Below are 16,230 nucleotides of genomic sequence, written 5' to 3' on the forward strand. Positions count from 1 at the left end.
TCAGTGAACACCAACAGTTCTGTGCATGTATTGAGTAATAGGCACCTCTAGCACATTTTTAAAGCCATTAACATTTTGTCTCCCTTCCAATTCTCACAAGTCCCCCTGGAGTTAGCAGCAGCTGAAAGCAGGCCAGACCTTGGAAAAACTGCATGCAAAATCACCAGAACTTCTTCTGGGTTTGGATTTCTTTATTTTCCTTTTTTCATCAGAATTTATATGACTGACTATGTACCTGTTTCATAAAATGGAAAACAATGAAGTTTGCCGGGGAAAACAAGGGTAAGAAAGACATTCACTGATGCCTTTCCTGGATTTTAAGTGTTGTGCTTCAGAAAATGTAATCAGATAATTTCGCATTTTCCTTGCTACCACTACCCCGACTCAGTAAGGATCTGCTAGTTGCCAATACAGGTTTGGCTCTAATGGCATTTCTAGACCTATTAGCCCACTTTTATAAGACACAGAGGTTTAGGAGTATATATAGTGTGTGGTATAATACACTCGCTATACATTGATCATATTGTAGTATCTACTAATAAACTAGCAGTCAGAAGATGTGCTCTAGCATGTGTATTTTACTTCAGGTGAGCATTTGTAAACTTCCAGTTGCAAGCACTTTGAGCAACTAAAATGTGCAGAGATATTCTTAGGGTTTCCTAGGAAGATAATCAAGTTAAAGCCTGATGCTGCACCTTGATTTTGGAGATGGTCCCGTGGCTTAAGGAGAACTTTCCAGACACTGTGTGTAGCAGGAGGTGTAGTAAACGCCATAATCAATCCATTTCCATAATGACCAGCAAGACTCTAATCACCTTTGTGCTCCTGTCCCACTCATTCCAGAAGCTTTAACAGAAGCATCCTATGGCTTCATATAAGGGGTGCCACAGGACACTTGTAATTATCCATCATTCTACTGGGAACATCTGAAGAGATAAGTGCAAGTGTCAATAAAGAAATTCAGACACAAAATTCCTGTATGAAATAATAATAGTAATAATAATAATAACCCCAGAAAATTATAATAATATTATAAAACTCAAGGACTTCTGTGCATATTCAGGAGCTCCATCTGCTGGCACTCTTTGGTTGCACCTATACTGAGTTGCCATAAAACTTCAAGAATAGTAGTTTAAAGTCTACTGTAAAACTTGCAATTGTTTTGTTTTTTTTTTTAATCTTACCACTTTACTTTTGCTTTTAGGAGCTACATAAACATTTGGCTAATTTTATGCCTGTTTCCAAGAACCTGTATATCAGATCCTTCAAAACCTAACTTTTTACTGATACTGGCTGATGATCTTGGTATAGGAGATGTGGGTTGCTATGGCAATGATACAATAAGGTATGAAATAAATTATCCCTTCCTGGTGAACTTCATTATAAAGACCTTCTGATGATACTTAGCATTAAAATTCATTATTAATGTATTCATTTATCAAGATACACTTCTTTTCAAACTACGTACAAAATGCATCTTCTACAGTAATTCCTACTGCAGTCATAATTATATAGGCATGCTTGTAAAACTTTCTGGGACTTAGAACTTTGCAAATGTGTCTGTGCACTTTACTTGTCAGGCATGAGTATAATACATAAATTCCCACAATTACAATGTTGAAATATGAAGGAATGAGATTAGAATTTAATATCAGGTAGCAACTTTAGTAGATTTATGATGAAATGACATGTCAGTCTATGTGATATATTTATCCCTAGTGCAGCTATTAATCTGTATATAGATTAGTTGGGAGAATGATGTGTCCTTGTTCTAGCCTATTATTGTCTTGGATGTGTTGTGAACAGACTCTTGTTCCCTGTACTGCATGGGTTTTGGTGTGGGACATACCAAAATACCTTGTCTTTCCCCTCCCCCCTTTTTTTATTTTAGTGTTATAAAAACACACATACCCTTGGAATACTCATTTATAAGGAGTCAAGGTATCTCAAAAATACATGCAAAACACAGAATTTCTCTAGATGAGCTGTAGGTAAATATATTTTTGTAAATTTGATGGTGATATGCTCAACAAAACTAGGAGGAGTGGTATGCCATGAATTTCTCAGAGATGGGACTTTTCTCTTTAGGACCCCTAACATTGATGGCCTGGCAAAGGATGGAGTGAGACTTACTCAGCACATTGCTGCAGCAGCTGTCTGCACTCCAAGCAGAGCCGCTTTCCTGACTGGCAGATACCCTATCAGATCAGGTTGGGCCTCTCTCCAGTGGTTTGCTGCAGTTAGTCTAGTCAGTGTTGATATTAGAAAATCCCCTTAAATAAACCATATTAAAGAACAGTTAATCTTGGGATTTGGAGTCTCAGTGAAATCGGCAAAAATTAGAGATTACTAATGATTGATTTCTATGGGAAAATCCCCATATAAAACACATTATGTATGGCTAAATGAAAACACAGAAATGGATGAAAATCCAAACACTACATACCACCCAGAGGTAGAAAAAGAAAGAAGAAAAATATGTGATGTTGTATGTTAAGTGGCACTAGGATTATGTTAAGTGTAATATTTTTAATATCCTGCAAACCTTTTCCAGTGAAATGTGTCAGGCTGTAAAAGAGCTCTCAGCAATTGTGTCTTAAAACACATTTACTTCAGCCATGTAAATTTATGACAGAAGACTTCAGCCACTGCATATAGCAGTAATAATCAGTGTAACTTCTAATGTGATTCTGACTCACTAGAAGAGAAATATAATCATGAACTGTACATTTCAGAAGTGTGTTACCTTAACCCTGTAAGCCTTTTGTTCTGGATAAAACTTATTTGCCTTTTTTTCTTTTTTTTTTCTTTTTTTTTCTTTTTTCTTTTTTTTTTTTTTTATAACATCATATTTTGATAGAACTTTGATAGTAAGTAGTTGCCTAATATCCAGTCTGCCATTTGTAGACACCCCATCATAGCTGAGGCATCTACATTGCATTAGCATATGTTGACATGGAACTTGGAAAATACGTCATTTTGGAGGTCAAGCAGAATATCCTAGGGCATAGGAAATGGCTTATAAAAAGGCACTAGGCTTAGGCAACTGAGTCCCATTAATTAGAAAGCACAATCTGAGAAGACTGGAAATATGAAGTCTGGCTTGTTTTATTCTAAAGACTATTATTCTTCTCTAGGCATGGCATCCAGCACCCAACAGCAGGTTCTCTTCTGGAATGGTGGTTCAGGGGGGCTCCCACCAAATGAAACTACTTTTGCCAGAATACTCCACCAGCAAGGTTATTCTACAGCACTTATAGGTATGAAACAAAGTTATTGGCTTTTCATTTTTTGTTATTCTAATTAGTTTTCTTCTGTAAATACATTTTTTGGTCAAAATATCCAGGATTAGTTAAACTGTATGCATAAATTTAAAAATCAGCAGGGTTTTTAGAACACTATCCACAAGTCCAATGTGAGTGCAGCATATCTGGTAAATCCAATATGAGGTGTATGTAATACATAAATACACACTGCAAATGGAAGTAAATTCAAAGGAAAGAATCATGTTTTCTCAGGAGAGATTGCTTTAGGATGAACCCGCAGAGATATTTACTGATGTATTAGAGCAGAAAAATGTCATCTGCCAGTTGGCAATGAGACACCAGAGTGGTCTTAATTGTATCAATTTCATCACAGTGGTCCTAGTGATACTGATTTCAGCAAGGTTTTAAAAACCATCTCTCACAGCATCCTTGTAGGCAAACTCTGGAAGTGTGGACTGGATGAGTGGACAGGGAGATGGGTTGAGAACTGGTGGAACAGCTGATCCCAGAGGGCTGTAGTCAGTGGCACAGGGAAGAGTTGTCACCAGTGGTGTCCCTAAGCACCGAGCCCAGTATTGTTTAACTTATTCATCAACAAGGAAGATAATTAGGGGACTGAAGTATCTCTCTTATGAGAAAAGGCTGAGGGAGATGGGCTGTTCAGCCTTGAGAAGAGATGGCTGAGAGAAGGCCTCATCAATGTCTGTCACTGCACTACTGCTCCCCGAGTCTGTCCCCATTCCACACCAGCTCCTCCCTTGGCTGCACCTTAACAGAGAAGTACAGGCAGACATACCCTAATACAGCATTTAAGATCTTTGCTTTTTATTTCCAGGGAAGTGGCATATGGGTGTGAACTGCAAAACCCGCCATGATCACTGCCACCATCCTTTAAATCATGGTTTTGATTATTTTTATGGCATGCCTTTTACCCTTCTCAGTGAGTGTCAAGGCACAGATGACCCTGAATTGGCCAAGTCATTGCAAGATGCATATTGGTTTTACACTCAGATGATCATCTTTGCAGTATTTACCCTTGTGATTGGAAAACTTGCCAATTTATTCCCAGTAAAATGGAAAATAATAATCTATCTGGCCATCTGTGGTCTCCTTCATTTCATCTCCTGGTTCTCCAGCTATGGTTTCACCAAGTACTGGAACTGTATCCTGATGAGAAACCATGACATCACTGAACAACCAATGAACCTACAAAAAACTTCTTCTAATGTGCTGAAGGAGGCAATTACATTCATTGAAAGGTAATCAGCAGAGGTGAGGAGCAGACTGGGGGGGAACAAGCAATGCAAAGGGGACCTGGCCAAATAATGTCCTTCTGCCACAGAAAAATGATCTTAGGGTGATGAATAAACTGTCCTACAAAGTGTCATATCAAGTTAATATTTTGCAAACAGGAGAGGGATAGTGAGTTTTATTTAGTTTGCGGTTTTTGGGTTTTTCTTTCCCCCCCCCCAAGATAGCCTTCATTTATTATCAATATCCTCAATTGGATTTGAAAAAACTGCTAAGTCTTTAAAAGTATTTTTGTCTTAAATCTGGGCATATCCATATTTCTGCCAGGATTTAGGGGTTGTGTGTTTGTTTTTTAAAGGAAATTTGAGTTAATAGAAATTCCTTCTCTAAAACTTTGAGCATAGATAATCTCAGGTTCCTAGGATATCTTACCTGGCTTGACATTGAAGCAATATAGTTTCACTGTGGGTGATATCTGCCTCTTCCATGAGGACACCTCAGGTGCTCATGATGCACATCCGTGTTTAAATTTAGGCAAGTTAGTCCTAGTCTCCTTGCTTCTAGGAATGTGTCAGTCTTGGCTATGACCTCTTCTAGTTGTTTATTTAATATTTTGCATGCCTAATTTGTAACTGGAAAAAGAAAGAACCCATTACTGTTTTGGTCTTAACATAGAAAAAACATCTTTGAGGCACATGTTTTAATCCCCTCTGCCTCCAAAAACTTCAAAGCTGAAAAGATGTCAAAATAAAAATTGTTTAGGTCTCAACAATATAGAGTAGCAGAAATACTGTTATATTTCGGCTTGAGTAACAGTTTGAAGATAAATGACTATTGTTTTCTTTTATTCCAGAAACAAGCATAGACCATTTCTTCTCTTTGTTTCCCTTTTACATGTTCACACCCCTCTCATTACCACAGAGAAGTTTCAGGGAAGAAGCAGGCATGGCCTGTATGGAGATAATGTAGAGGAGATGGACTGGATGGTAGGTAAGTGTTGGTCCTGAAGAAAATTCTTCATTCACTTGGATGTGGTAAAGGCGTTAAAGGGCTGATCACCAAACTCCCTTTTGGCATATGTAAAAATCAGTGAACTCACCTTGGTTACCTAGCTGATTTCAGAGATTGCCATAGTGCAACCATACAATACAACTTTTTTTATATTCTTAAAATGAAAGCTTAAACTCTCCTTGTAAGGATTTGTTTGTTATCTTTTTTTTTAATGACATGCTTCTATGCTGAAGTGTTAAATGCAGTCATGTTGTTAATCAAAATGTGTGACACTTCTCCAGTGCTGGTCTTAGAAGATGTAGTCACTGTTGAATATTACATGATATGATGGTTGGTTTGTGTACCTATTCATTTTTATTTAAAAAAAAAAAAAAAACAAAAAAACAAAAAACCAGAATTTATCCTAGCCAAAAGTTAGAATGATATGGAGTTTCACTTAATAAATTGTGTGAAGTCAGTGAAAACTCCCTTAGCTTTTAATCTAGGCTCTTGAATCAAGATAAATTTCTGATTGGTTAATTTGGTTTAAAAGCCTAACTTTACTTAGTTTTTTCTTTTCAATAAGAGAGAGAAGGAAAGGAAAGGAAAGGAAAGGAAAGGAAAGGAAAGGAAAGGAAAGGAAAGGAAAGGAAAGGAAAGGAAAGGAAAGGAAAGGAAAGGAAAGGAAAGGAAAGGAAAGGAAAGGAAAGGAAAGGAAAGGAAAGGAAAGGAAAGGAAAGGAAAGGAAAGGAAAGGAAAGGAAAGGAAAGGAAAGGAAAGGAAAGGAAAGGAAAGGAAAGGAAACTGAGCAAAAGTAGTGATTGCTGGCTTGTGCTTTTTTTTGTGCAGTTCAGCTTTCGCTGCTGCTTCTGTAGGTATGGAAGCTGTTCTTGGCAAATATATTTAATGCAGAAGATGATGAAGACAATTAATTGAAGATAAATCACATTCTATATAAACATTTAATGGGATCACTACAGAAAGCATGCTCTATGAAGTTAGGTTTGAATTATTGTCTATGAAGTTTTTATTGCCGAGATCAGGAAATTATTTTGCTTGATAGTATGCAGTCTGGTCTCAGAGTCCATGTTCAGTTCCTGGTAGGACACAGCAGTTTTCTATTAGTAATCAGAGCAGTACTATTATTTAAGCTTTACAAGATGTTTGAGGCGACAAGTCTTGATGCAGAATCTACAGAATAAAGCTGACAGAGTATTTTGAGTAGCTTGAATTAAAGTAGAACTCATTTATTTTCCACTTGTTTTTTTTTTTTTTTCCCTGTTTTTATACACACCAGAAACAAATGTTATAAACATTCATCAGCTTTCTCTTGGGCTCTTATTGTTTCATAGAATCATAGAATATGCTGAGTTGGAAGAGACCAAACAGGATCATCAAAGTCCAACTCCTGCCTTGTGCAGGACACCCCAGGAAAGACAGCGTCTGCCTGAGAGAATTGTCCAAACGTTCCTTGAACTGTCAGGCTGGTGCTGTCAACATTTTGCTGCAGAGCTTGTTCCAATGCCCAACCACTCTCTTGGTGGAAGACTTTTTCCTGATATCTTACCTAAACCTCCATGGGCACAGCTTCATTTTATTTCCTCAGGTCCTCTCACTAGTCCTTAGAGCGAAGAGATCAGTGTCTGCCCCTATGTTACCCCTCATAAGAATGTTGAAAACTGCAAAGAGGTCTCCCCTCAGTCTCCTCCAGGCTGAACAGACCAATTGACCTCAGCCATTCCTCATAAGGCTTTCCCTCAAGGCCCTTCATCATCCTCATGGCCCTCCTTTGGATGCTCTCTAATTGCTTAGAAAGGAACTTCTTATGTTGTGGCACCCAAAACTGCGCCCAGCACTCGAGGTGAGGTTGCCCCAGTGCAGAGCAGAGCAGGACAATCCTCTCCCTTACCTGTCTGGCCATGCTATGCCTGGTTCCCCCAGGACATCCCAGGATGGCCCTCCTGGCTGCCAGGGCACTGCTGACTTGCCATTGCCAGGGCACTGTTCAACTCGCCATTGACTGGGACTCCCAGGTCCCTTTCTGCAGCGCTGCTTTGCAGCATCTCCTTCCTCAGTGCACACAGATAACAAGGATTGCCTTTTCTCAGGTGCACTTTCCTGCACTTTCCCTTGTTAAACTTCACATGGCTGGTGATTGCCTATCTCTCTCATTTGTCAAGGTGTCTTTGACATGGTACTGAATGTGGTAAATCAAAACAGAACACATTCAGGCAAATGGAAAGACTCAGTCTTCACTGAATGTGGAGTCCAGGACTAAAAAAAATCTGACTGTATCTGCTGATGTAATTATGATGTTTTGCTTTGTTTATAGGCAGGCTTCTGGATGTTATTGACAAAGAGGGCTTGAAGAATACCACATTCATTTATTTTGCATCTGATCATGGAGGATTCTTAGAGGCTCACAGAGGAAATTCTCAGTTGGGTGGATGGAATGGGATATATAAAGGTAAAATTTTAGTAGTTTGTAAATGCATAAGACTATCTCCTAAAATAAAGAGTGATAGGAAAAATATATCCAAACAGACTACATTTAATAAACTATATTATGGGATTATAGTCTTGGATTGGAGGGCTGAAACATACAAATAATGAGAAGAACCACTGCTGAATGACAGTCTACTGTTTTCAAGGATATAGTATGTTTTCACTAAAGGTGCATGAAATACCCTAAAAGTTTTAGAACATTTTCCTATATATGCACAATAAACATCTGGTATCTTCTTTTATCTTTTTGATACTTCTCCCCCTTCTATAACAGGTGGAAAAGGAATGGGAGGCTGGGAAGGAGGAATCCGTGTTCCAGGTATAGTTAGATGGCCAGGAGTGTTGCCTGCAGGCACAGTTATTGATGAACCTACAAGCCTTATGGACCTTTATCCTACAGTAGTTCAACTGGCTGGAGGAGCAGTGCCTCAAGACAGGTATAGGGGTGGCTTCATAAATCATATTGCTTCTCTTTCTTTATTCAGACAGAAGCTGTGTCATGCATCTTAATAGCTACACGTTCAATTCTCTTTGTTTCTAAACCAGGCAATTCACTAGCTTTCTTTCTGCACAGCATTACCCATCTTGTCTGCTTATGTGAAAAAGGCAAAGAAAAAAACTTTTATGTTTTATTAAGGGTCATTTAACTATCTCAGTTCTCCTATCACTGAAAAGAAACTTATTTGATTTGGGGCACTAGGAATGACTGAAAAAAAACCAGACTTTTCTAAAAAGGACATGAGAAAGTGTGGGTGGATAAGCCATTTCAGCAAAAAGCATAGATGTTACTGGTAGACTGTAACTAAAGCCAGTTACAACCCAGATTGTAACCAAATTTCTAGGCACTTTGGTAAGTGGCTTCTTTTTTAAAAATTATTTTTACAAAGCCTGGAGCTCACAGAGCTGTCAGTGCTTCCCATTTAGGTGGCAAAATTAAAACCTGTGAACCATGCCTTCGCTATTGTTATCACTTCCAGGAAAATTACAGTAATGGTGTCTGATCTCCCCAGGCAGGATGTGTGAACTAACTAAATGCAAAAACTTCTAGTAACTGCTAATTACTGGTCTCCACACATTCATCCAATTAAAAATCTCAGGGCTCATTAGCTGAACAGTACGTTGGTTTAGTGATGACACTTGAAATCTTAATGCTGTACACACAGAATGAATACTGTTCATGCTTCAGCTGCAGACTTAAAGTTCTTAAGCTGTCTGCTGACTCTGATCCTCTCCATCAGGGTTGTGGATGGGCACACATTGCTGCCCCTGCTGCAGGGGACAGAGCAGCACTCCAGGCACGAGTTCCTGTTCCACTACTGCGGCGTGTTCCTGCATGCAGTGCGCTGGCACCAGAAGGACAGTGAGTATAAACATCCCCTCCTGCAAGCCAGAAATGGTGTAATGCCCTCTAGCTTCCATTACAATATAATATAAAAATGTACATATACACAAATATACATATATATATGTATGGACTTCATTCATTGTCTCAAACTCTCAGTTCTTCTGTGAGGCCTCAGTGTTAGTTGTCTTGCGTCATCTGAGATGAAGGGGTTTGCTTCCTAGGAAGTAAAGCTTCCAGAATCTCTCACATTTCTTAGACATCTCTCTCTGTTTCTTTGTAATGCACAGCATTTTTTTCTGGGCAGAGAAAGTTGTGTCTGACTGCCCCAGTTCCTGGATAATATTCCTGCTGGAAGAGTCATTCCACACTTCCTTAGTGAGAGGCTAAATTCATACTCCAAACAAATGGGGCATTTGAAGAATTGCTTTTCAGGTTCTCCTGATATTTTCCTTGCCTAAATTACATTGCTTGTTCTTCTAAACTATGTAAGTTCTACTAAAGTAGCTATGCATACAACATGCAGATGCAAGATGGATTTTGTGGCATTTCATGTTCCTATGAAGCCATGTGCACATTTAGCTTTCTTATGCATGCCTTTCTACAATTTTTCCCATTGAACTGTTTATGGCAAGGGGCCTAAAACAATGCCATGTTCTGCATAAAAAACACCAGCTACTCAAATATGCAGCTCAGCTTTCAGACACGCCAAATTTTGGTTTTTTGCTGCAACTGCAGTTTCTTCTGATTGGGCTGACAGACCAGGCTGTTTTAGTTCATTTACAAGTATGTCACACTCAGAATACTTATTTATTATCATTACTTATTTATTAACATCTGTCTCTTGATCAGCCTAGATACCTATATATCAAGCCATTGTGTCTTGATGTCACTCAGGCAGGACCTATCCTTTAAGGCCTTCCCTGAAGCCAGAAGAATCCTTTGTTTATATGTTAAAGAGTCCTTTCCTTTACCTCGGCACCACAAGTCTTATTAGTGACAGTCCATTTCTTTCTGCTCATTAAACCAATTGATTGTTACGAGATGGGTTTGAGGCATATTTGGATTGAAGCAGCAGGTTTCCTTTCCCTTGGATATATTAAATTAACATGCTGTCCTAACATGCACGTGCACCCTTCAGATTCTGTCAGAGCTACTTCAGTAGCAAATTGTATATCCCTTTTTGCCTCTTGGAGATGAGTGAAACCCCCACAGCTTTTATCAGCACTGACTTCTACTACCTTTTTTTTTATCTTTCTGTAACCCAGCTGTCTACTCAGCTCACCAATGCAGGTTAATTAGAAGCAGCCTTGCTCTGTCCTTCAAAGTGAACTAACAAGGACTTGTCTGTCTCTCACTCTGCAACTCCAGTAATTATTTGTAACTGTAAAAAGTGAATGTCAAAATTTAGCAGAATCAGAACAGTTCTCCCCAGACACTCTACAACTCACTACTCCAAATTGCCATACAGTGTGATGATAATAAAGAATTCAGCTCAATTATTCATGGAAAATAATGACTACCTAGTTCAGTTTTTCTGAACACTGATCACTAATTTCTAGGTACATCTAGGTAAGCCCATGTGTCCATATCATATAATAAATTATTATTTTAGTAATATCATAATAGCACTCCAGCTAGAGCTAGATATTAAAAAAAAAAGATGTGTCCCAGGGAGTGCTCGTTTAACTCCTTGTAAGAAATATCTATGTTGCCTGACCAACAGATATAAGAAGCAAATCCCACATTCTGGGCACCGTGATATCACAGAGGATGCTTGCACTTCTGTCACAAAACAAACATCTTTTTAGTAACAAGACAGATAAGCTTAAGGATGCAGTGGATATCCAGCCAGCAGCAAAGCAAATACTCAAACAGACCTAAGGAGTATCTGTCTGCCCTCATAAGCTGTCAGAAAGTTGAAAGATTTCATCTTTATTTCCAGATCCATGATATTCTGAGCTGGAAAAGGCCCCATAAGGATAATCAAGTCCAACTCTTAAGGAAATGACCCATTCAGGGACTGAATCCACAAGAATCCACAACCTTGGCAATATCACCACCACACTCTAACCCTTTTTCTTTCAGATAACATTTTTTATCCTTTCTTTCACAATTTCAGAAGTTGAGATATCTAGCATTTATCTTCATTTTCTTACGCCTAAACATTTCAGAACCATTGAGACACCATCCCTCATAAAAGTGCAGAATCATGATGTGAAAACTGTGTGGTGAAAATAAAGAAATACAGTGCCAGCCAGCTAGCCAGCAACTGGATATTTTGATCTATGATATTACCTAAACCTTAATATATCTTATTTGTTTATGCCCCTTCACCTTTTAAGAAGTTTTAAAATTCTATTTATTCACAAAATATTGTTGTAGGGTAGTGACAAGAGAGAGACTGAAGAATAATTCAGACATAAAGAAGAGCTCTGGACACAAGAGAAGAAAGGAAGAAAAGTTCAGCTCATTCCATTGAACCAAAAAGAAAATTGCATGTAGGGACAATGCAGTTGTCAGCTCTTTAATGCTTTGAGCACAGAAATGACTCCAAGTGGTGAATTTTCCCTTTCTTTTTGTGTCCTTTTTCAGACATAGTGTCTTGCTGGGCACATCCTTGCCTCTGAGTTCAGTGTAGTGCTTTCTAAATGTGAGGTGAGGAATAGGAGAAAAAGGAGACGAGAGGGAAAAGTAAAATGTCCTGATGAACTATATTCAGCTGTAGTCCTAGTAATTTACCACTTTTTCACCACAAGTTACAAACCTGTGCTTATCCCATGGTCAGTACAAGAGCTTGATGAAGTACAAGCTCCAAAACTGTGCGCCATTTGCCTTCTTCATATTAACTTAAAAACTAGACTCCAGATTTTAAAGGCCTGCACTTACCACCCTTTTTGGAAGCATGCTGCAACATGAGGAGAGAAATAATCTGCAGTCAGTTTCTGCCTAAATGTACTTCTTCACTTAGATATACAAAGCCAGAAGAGGAACCACCTATCAATATATACACCCAGAAACTGGGGACTACATTCTCCTTTTTCCCTCCTCCAAGAGGCTTGGAAACTTTTAAAGGAGAACAAGAAAGAGGCATACTCCATCTGTACTGAAAATATTTGGCTAACCATCCATATACTGCACATGGTACGGAGGGCTAAGGTACCTGAAACTACTTGAATCCCTGCCAGCTTCCACAACACCTTCTCCCTGTATGCAGCAACCATGACATAAGCTTCCCCTTGGAACAACAAAGCAGATCACTTAAACATGATCCAACCTTTCAGGGACCACCCCCCAGCTCCTAAAGACATTAAGCTGTTCAAATGTGCTTCTCCTGTGACAGGTGGCACCATATGGAAAGCTCATTATGCCACTCCAGTATTTGAGCCAGAAGCCTCTGGGGCCTGTTTCAGAAGAGGAATTTGTCCGTGTTTCGGGGATGGTGTAACCCATCATGACCCTCCGCTGCTGTTCAGTCTCTCCCAGGATCCGTCTGAGGCAAATCCTCTATCAGCTGACACTGAGCCCTTGTTTGACACCGTAGTGAGGAGAATAAGAAGAGCTGTGGAAGAGCATCGCAAGACTCTGACTCCAGTCCCACAGCAGCTGTCTCCTTACAATAATATATGGAAGCCTTGGCTGCAGCCATGCTGTGGGACGTTCCCGCTCTGTTGGTGTCATGAAGAAAATAACATAGCATAGTCTAAAACCAAAGTTAAAGTATAGTTAGCTTTAAAGAAATTGATAATTTTTCACATTCACATGACTACAGTCAAAAAGAGATTAGCTATATAGATTAAATTATACTGAAAGATATAGATTCAATTAACTAAAAGGGATTGTGTTTTTTCAACCTTTTCTCATACCCACAGAAATTAAGTAAGGCTGTGGTTTAAAAAATATTAGGGATCATTTGTATAATTTACCCTTCAAGTGAATCATTCGGGATTAAATACCAAATAAATGAATCAAAATTTCTTTTCTTACTCACGATTCAAGCAAATTTTCAATAGCAGTTTTCTGTATAGGAAATATGCTTGTTGAGAGAACAGGACTGAGCCCAAGAGGATATCCTTGTTCAGGCCTTATGTTTTTAATGAAAATTAACCTGTTGTACAAAAATGAAAGGATGATGACAATGAAAAAATAAAACACATTTAATTTTGAAATATACAAAATGCATTGTCATCTCAGAAAAAAAACACATATTAAATTACAGCAATTTTTTGCCTCATCACCTGTACATTCATCTGTCATGTAAGATTTTCCAGGGAAAACTGAACTGACAAGTATAACTTAAAAATTAGATAGCTAAATTTAGCATGTCAAGATCAGTAGCAAAGTACCTAGCTATTCTGAAATGTTAAATCACAACAATTATTACTGATGTTGTTATTACTGATATTGATACTGTTTTCTATGTAGTTAGGTTGTCTCACTTGTGAGAGCATTGAAAATCATCCTCCCACTGCCTTGAGAAGATTGCAAAATTTGGGACATATCTGTGAGACCACTTCATAAGCCTGCATGTCCCACTTGAATGACAATTCCTCTGATTTCATAGGAATGCCATTATGCCTCCTGAAAAATATTCTTTGTTTTGTGAAAAAACACTATGTTTTCAGTAGGAGGTGTTAAAAAAAATTCACTTCACAGTCTAATCACTTCTGTGTATAGGTCATATTCCCCAAGCCTAACAAGTGTCAGCACTCTGTACAGCCATTAGGAAAGAGGAGGGTATTAAAATACCTAATCTCTTGCTGCCCTTAGGTTAAATAAATTCATCTCTCAAGATATAATCCTAACCACGCTTTTGCAGGGATTTTGTGTCAAATCAGATTTTCAAATTGAAATTCCTGTATTTTTTCCTCCTCAAAAAAGTAGATTGTGGGCAAGAGACTCAGATTCAAACTTCAAAGTCTTCCTGAACACTATATATTCAACTCCTACTATACAGGTAAGGGTCACCCAGGCTTTAGAAAGTATCAAGGGATGGTAAGAGCTGCAGAGCAGGTGCTTCAGGTGACATGTTTCCTTAGAGCTTGCTGGCTGGAGGAGCCACACCTGTGCAGCTCTATTCAGGACCAAGGTTGCCTGAGTGTCATTTTTTGCCTTTTAGAAGCAGGAAGAGATAAGAAGGCCATAGCAAGTCTCTCTCTCAGCTCCTGAGCTGCCATGGCAGATCCCTTTCACCAGCTTTGGGACAGAAGAGAGTGCATGCCTAGATTATGCACCCTGTGCAGTGTTTTGGGGAACCTCCTGACTTACCTGACCTCAGTGTGCTAGTTTGGGGTGTGGTGAGTCACTGCTGTTTAAACAGCATAGGTTGTGACCATGATGCAGCACCAAATGCAAGTCTCTTAATAGCTGACCAGGCAGTTCTCCAGGTTATTTGCCATTTCACCTTTCCTCTAAAAGGTCACCAAGAAAGTTATGTGGAAAACATTCCACATAAATAATAGGGCATGCATGAAAATGAACTGATTGGATGCCTCAGTGTCACACTTAATAAAAGTATCCAAAAATATGTTTGTTCTCTCTTCAGTGCTTAAATCTGCACCCCCATTGCTACAGACTTGTCAGATTTGACACTTCTCTGTGGCTGACAGGGACTGAAACCAGAGAAGCTGCATTTCACTGGATTCATGCAGGGAGAAAAGTGCATAAAAGACCACACATTTTAAACCCAGTTTGGCAGATTCAGAAATGGAGGGCAAATCCTACTGCTCAGTGGGGAACAAAGCCAAAAGCTGTCAATCCAGTCAACTCAGTAGAATCTACATTATCAGTTAAGTACAAGGACAAGTTTTTTCTCAGTTCACTTCACTGGCTTCCCCACTCACCCACTCCAATCATTAGGTTAAGTATCAGGAAAAAGTTTTTCACACAGAAGGTGGTTGAGCACTGAACAGGTTCCCCATGCCTGTGGTCACAGCACAAAGCCTGTTTGACTTCAAACAGCACTGGGGCAATGCTTTCAGTCACATGGTGTGACTCTTGGGATGTCCTGCACAGGGCCAGGGGATGGACCCTGTGATCCTGCTGGGTCCTTTCCAACTCAGCATGTCCTATGACTTACACACAAGAAAATGTCCAGTCCCACACTAGGCCATGATGAGAGCATTTACAAGGGGCTGGGATGGTGTTCAAGCACCCACTCAGCATGCAAGCATAAACCCAAACTTTAGGAAGCCTGACTAGAAAGGCCAGTACATCAGCAAGACCCAAAACTCCATCTCTAAACACAGTGTGAAAAAATCACCCTGTGTAAATGTAAACATTAAACATTGGCCTAACACCTCATTCCTCTGAAAATTAAATTTGCTGAACTGCTGTATAGAGTCAGAGGAGTGTGCTAAGGAGTTACATGGATATCCACATTGCCTTTCTGATATCCAAACAGAATTTCATCTTAGCTGGCATCTCTAGAAAACCAGAGACACTTTCAGGCAGGAGGAGGAAAAATTAGGACTGGCAGCATAGAAGAACCAGCTTTTGGCAACTGTTAGGAGGCCTCAGCCAGGCACAGGGAAATGTGCTTTTCCCACAGAGAGAGGGAGAGGGCAGACAATACACACAGAGGATCTGCAGGCAAGAAGGAGAGCAAAGTAATGGGAAATTGCTGAATTGGATGCACATCACTTCAAAAAAAGAGAAAAGATAGGAAAGAAAACTATTTTCACTCCTAAATTACTTTCACTGTCTAAAGCTAAATGTATCTTAAAATGTACAAATTTTGAGGAGACAGTGGTAAGCAGGAAAAGGAGTTAATTATTTTATGTGTTACATGCAGATCCTAGCCATGGATTGGTTGTAAATCTTTTTGTCTGTATACAACTTAACAAGAACATGTAAGCTCTGCAGAAGCTGTTCTTC

At 39.1% G+C, this 16,230-nt stretch overlaps 1 protein-coding gene across 1 annotated transcript; it reads left to right on the forward strand.

Moving 5' to 3' along the window:
* The first annotated feature begins 247 nt into the window (after positions 1 to 247).
* LOC110479388 (arylsulfatase D) lies at positions 248 to 13,056 on the forward strand. Its single transcript, XM_077790885.1, has 10 exons — positions 248 to 282; positions 1,205 to 1,345; positions 2,089 to 2,210; positions 3,138 to 3,260; positions 4,102 to 4,525; positions 5,371 to 5,507; positions 7,840 to 7,974; positions 8,287 to 8,449; positions 9,251 to 9,372; positions 12,698 to 13,056. The coding sequence occupies exons 1-10, from the start codon at positions 248 to 250 to the stop codon at positions 13,054 to 13,056; spliced, it is 1,761 nt and encodes a 586-aa protein (XP_077647011.1).
* Positions 13,057 to 16,230: the final 3,174 nt, after the last annotated feature.

The sequence above is a fragment of the Lonchura striata genome, chromosome 2, assembly GCF_046129695.1.
Source record: "Lonchura striata isolate bLonStr1 chromosome 2, bLonStr1.mat, whole genome shotgun sequence".
Taxonomy (NCBI): Eukaryota; Metazoa; Chordata; class Aves; order Passeriformes; family Estrildidae; genus Lonchura; species Lonchura striata.

Coding starts and splice junctions, on each gene's coding strand:
- LOC110479388 (XM_077790885.1), top strand. CDS start 248: ATGGAAAACAATGAAGTTTGCCGGGGAAAACAAGG. Junction 1,346..2,088: donor TATGGCAATGATACAATAAG/GTATGAAATAAA, acceptor TTTTCTCTTTAG/GACCCCTAACATTGATGGCC. Junction 4,526..5,370: donor GCAATTACATTCATTGAAAG/GTAATCAGCAGA, acceptor CTTTTATTCCAG/AAACAAGCATAGACCATTTC.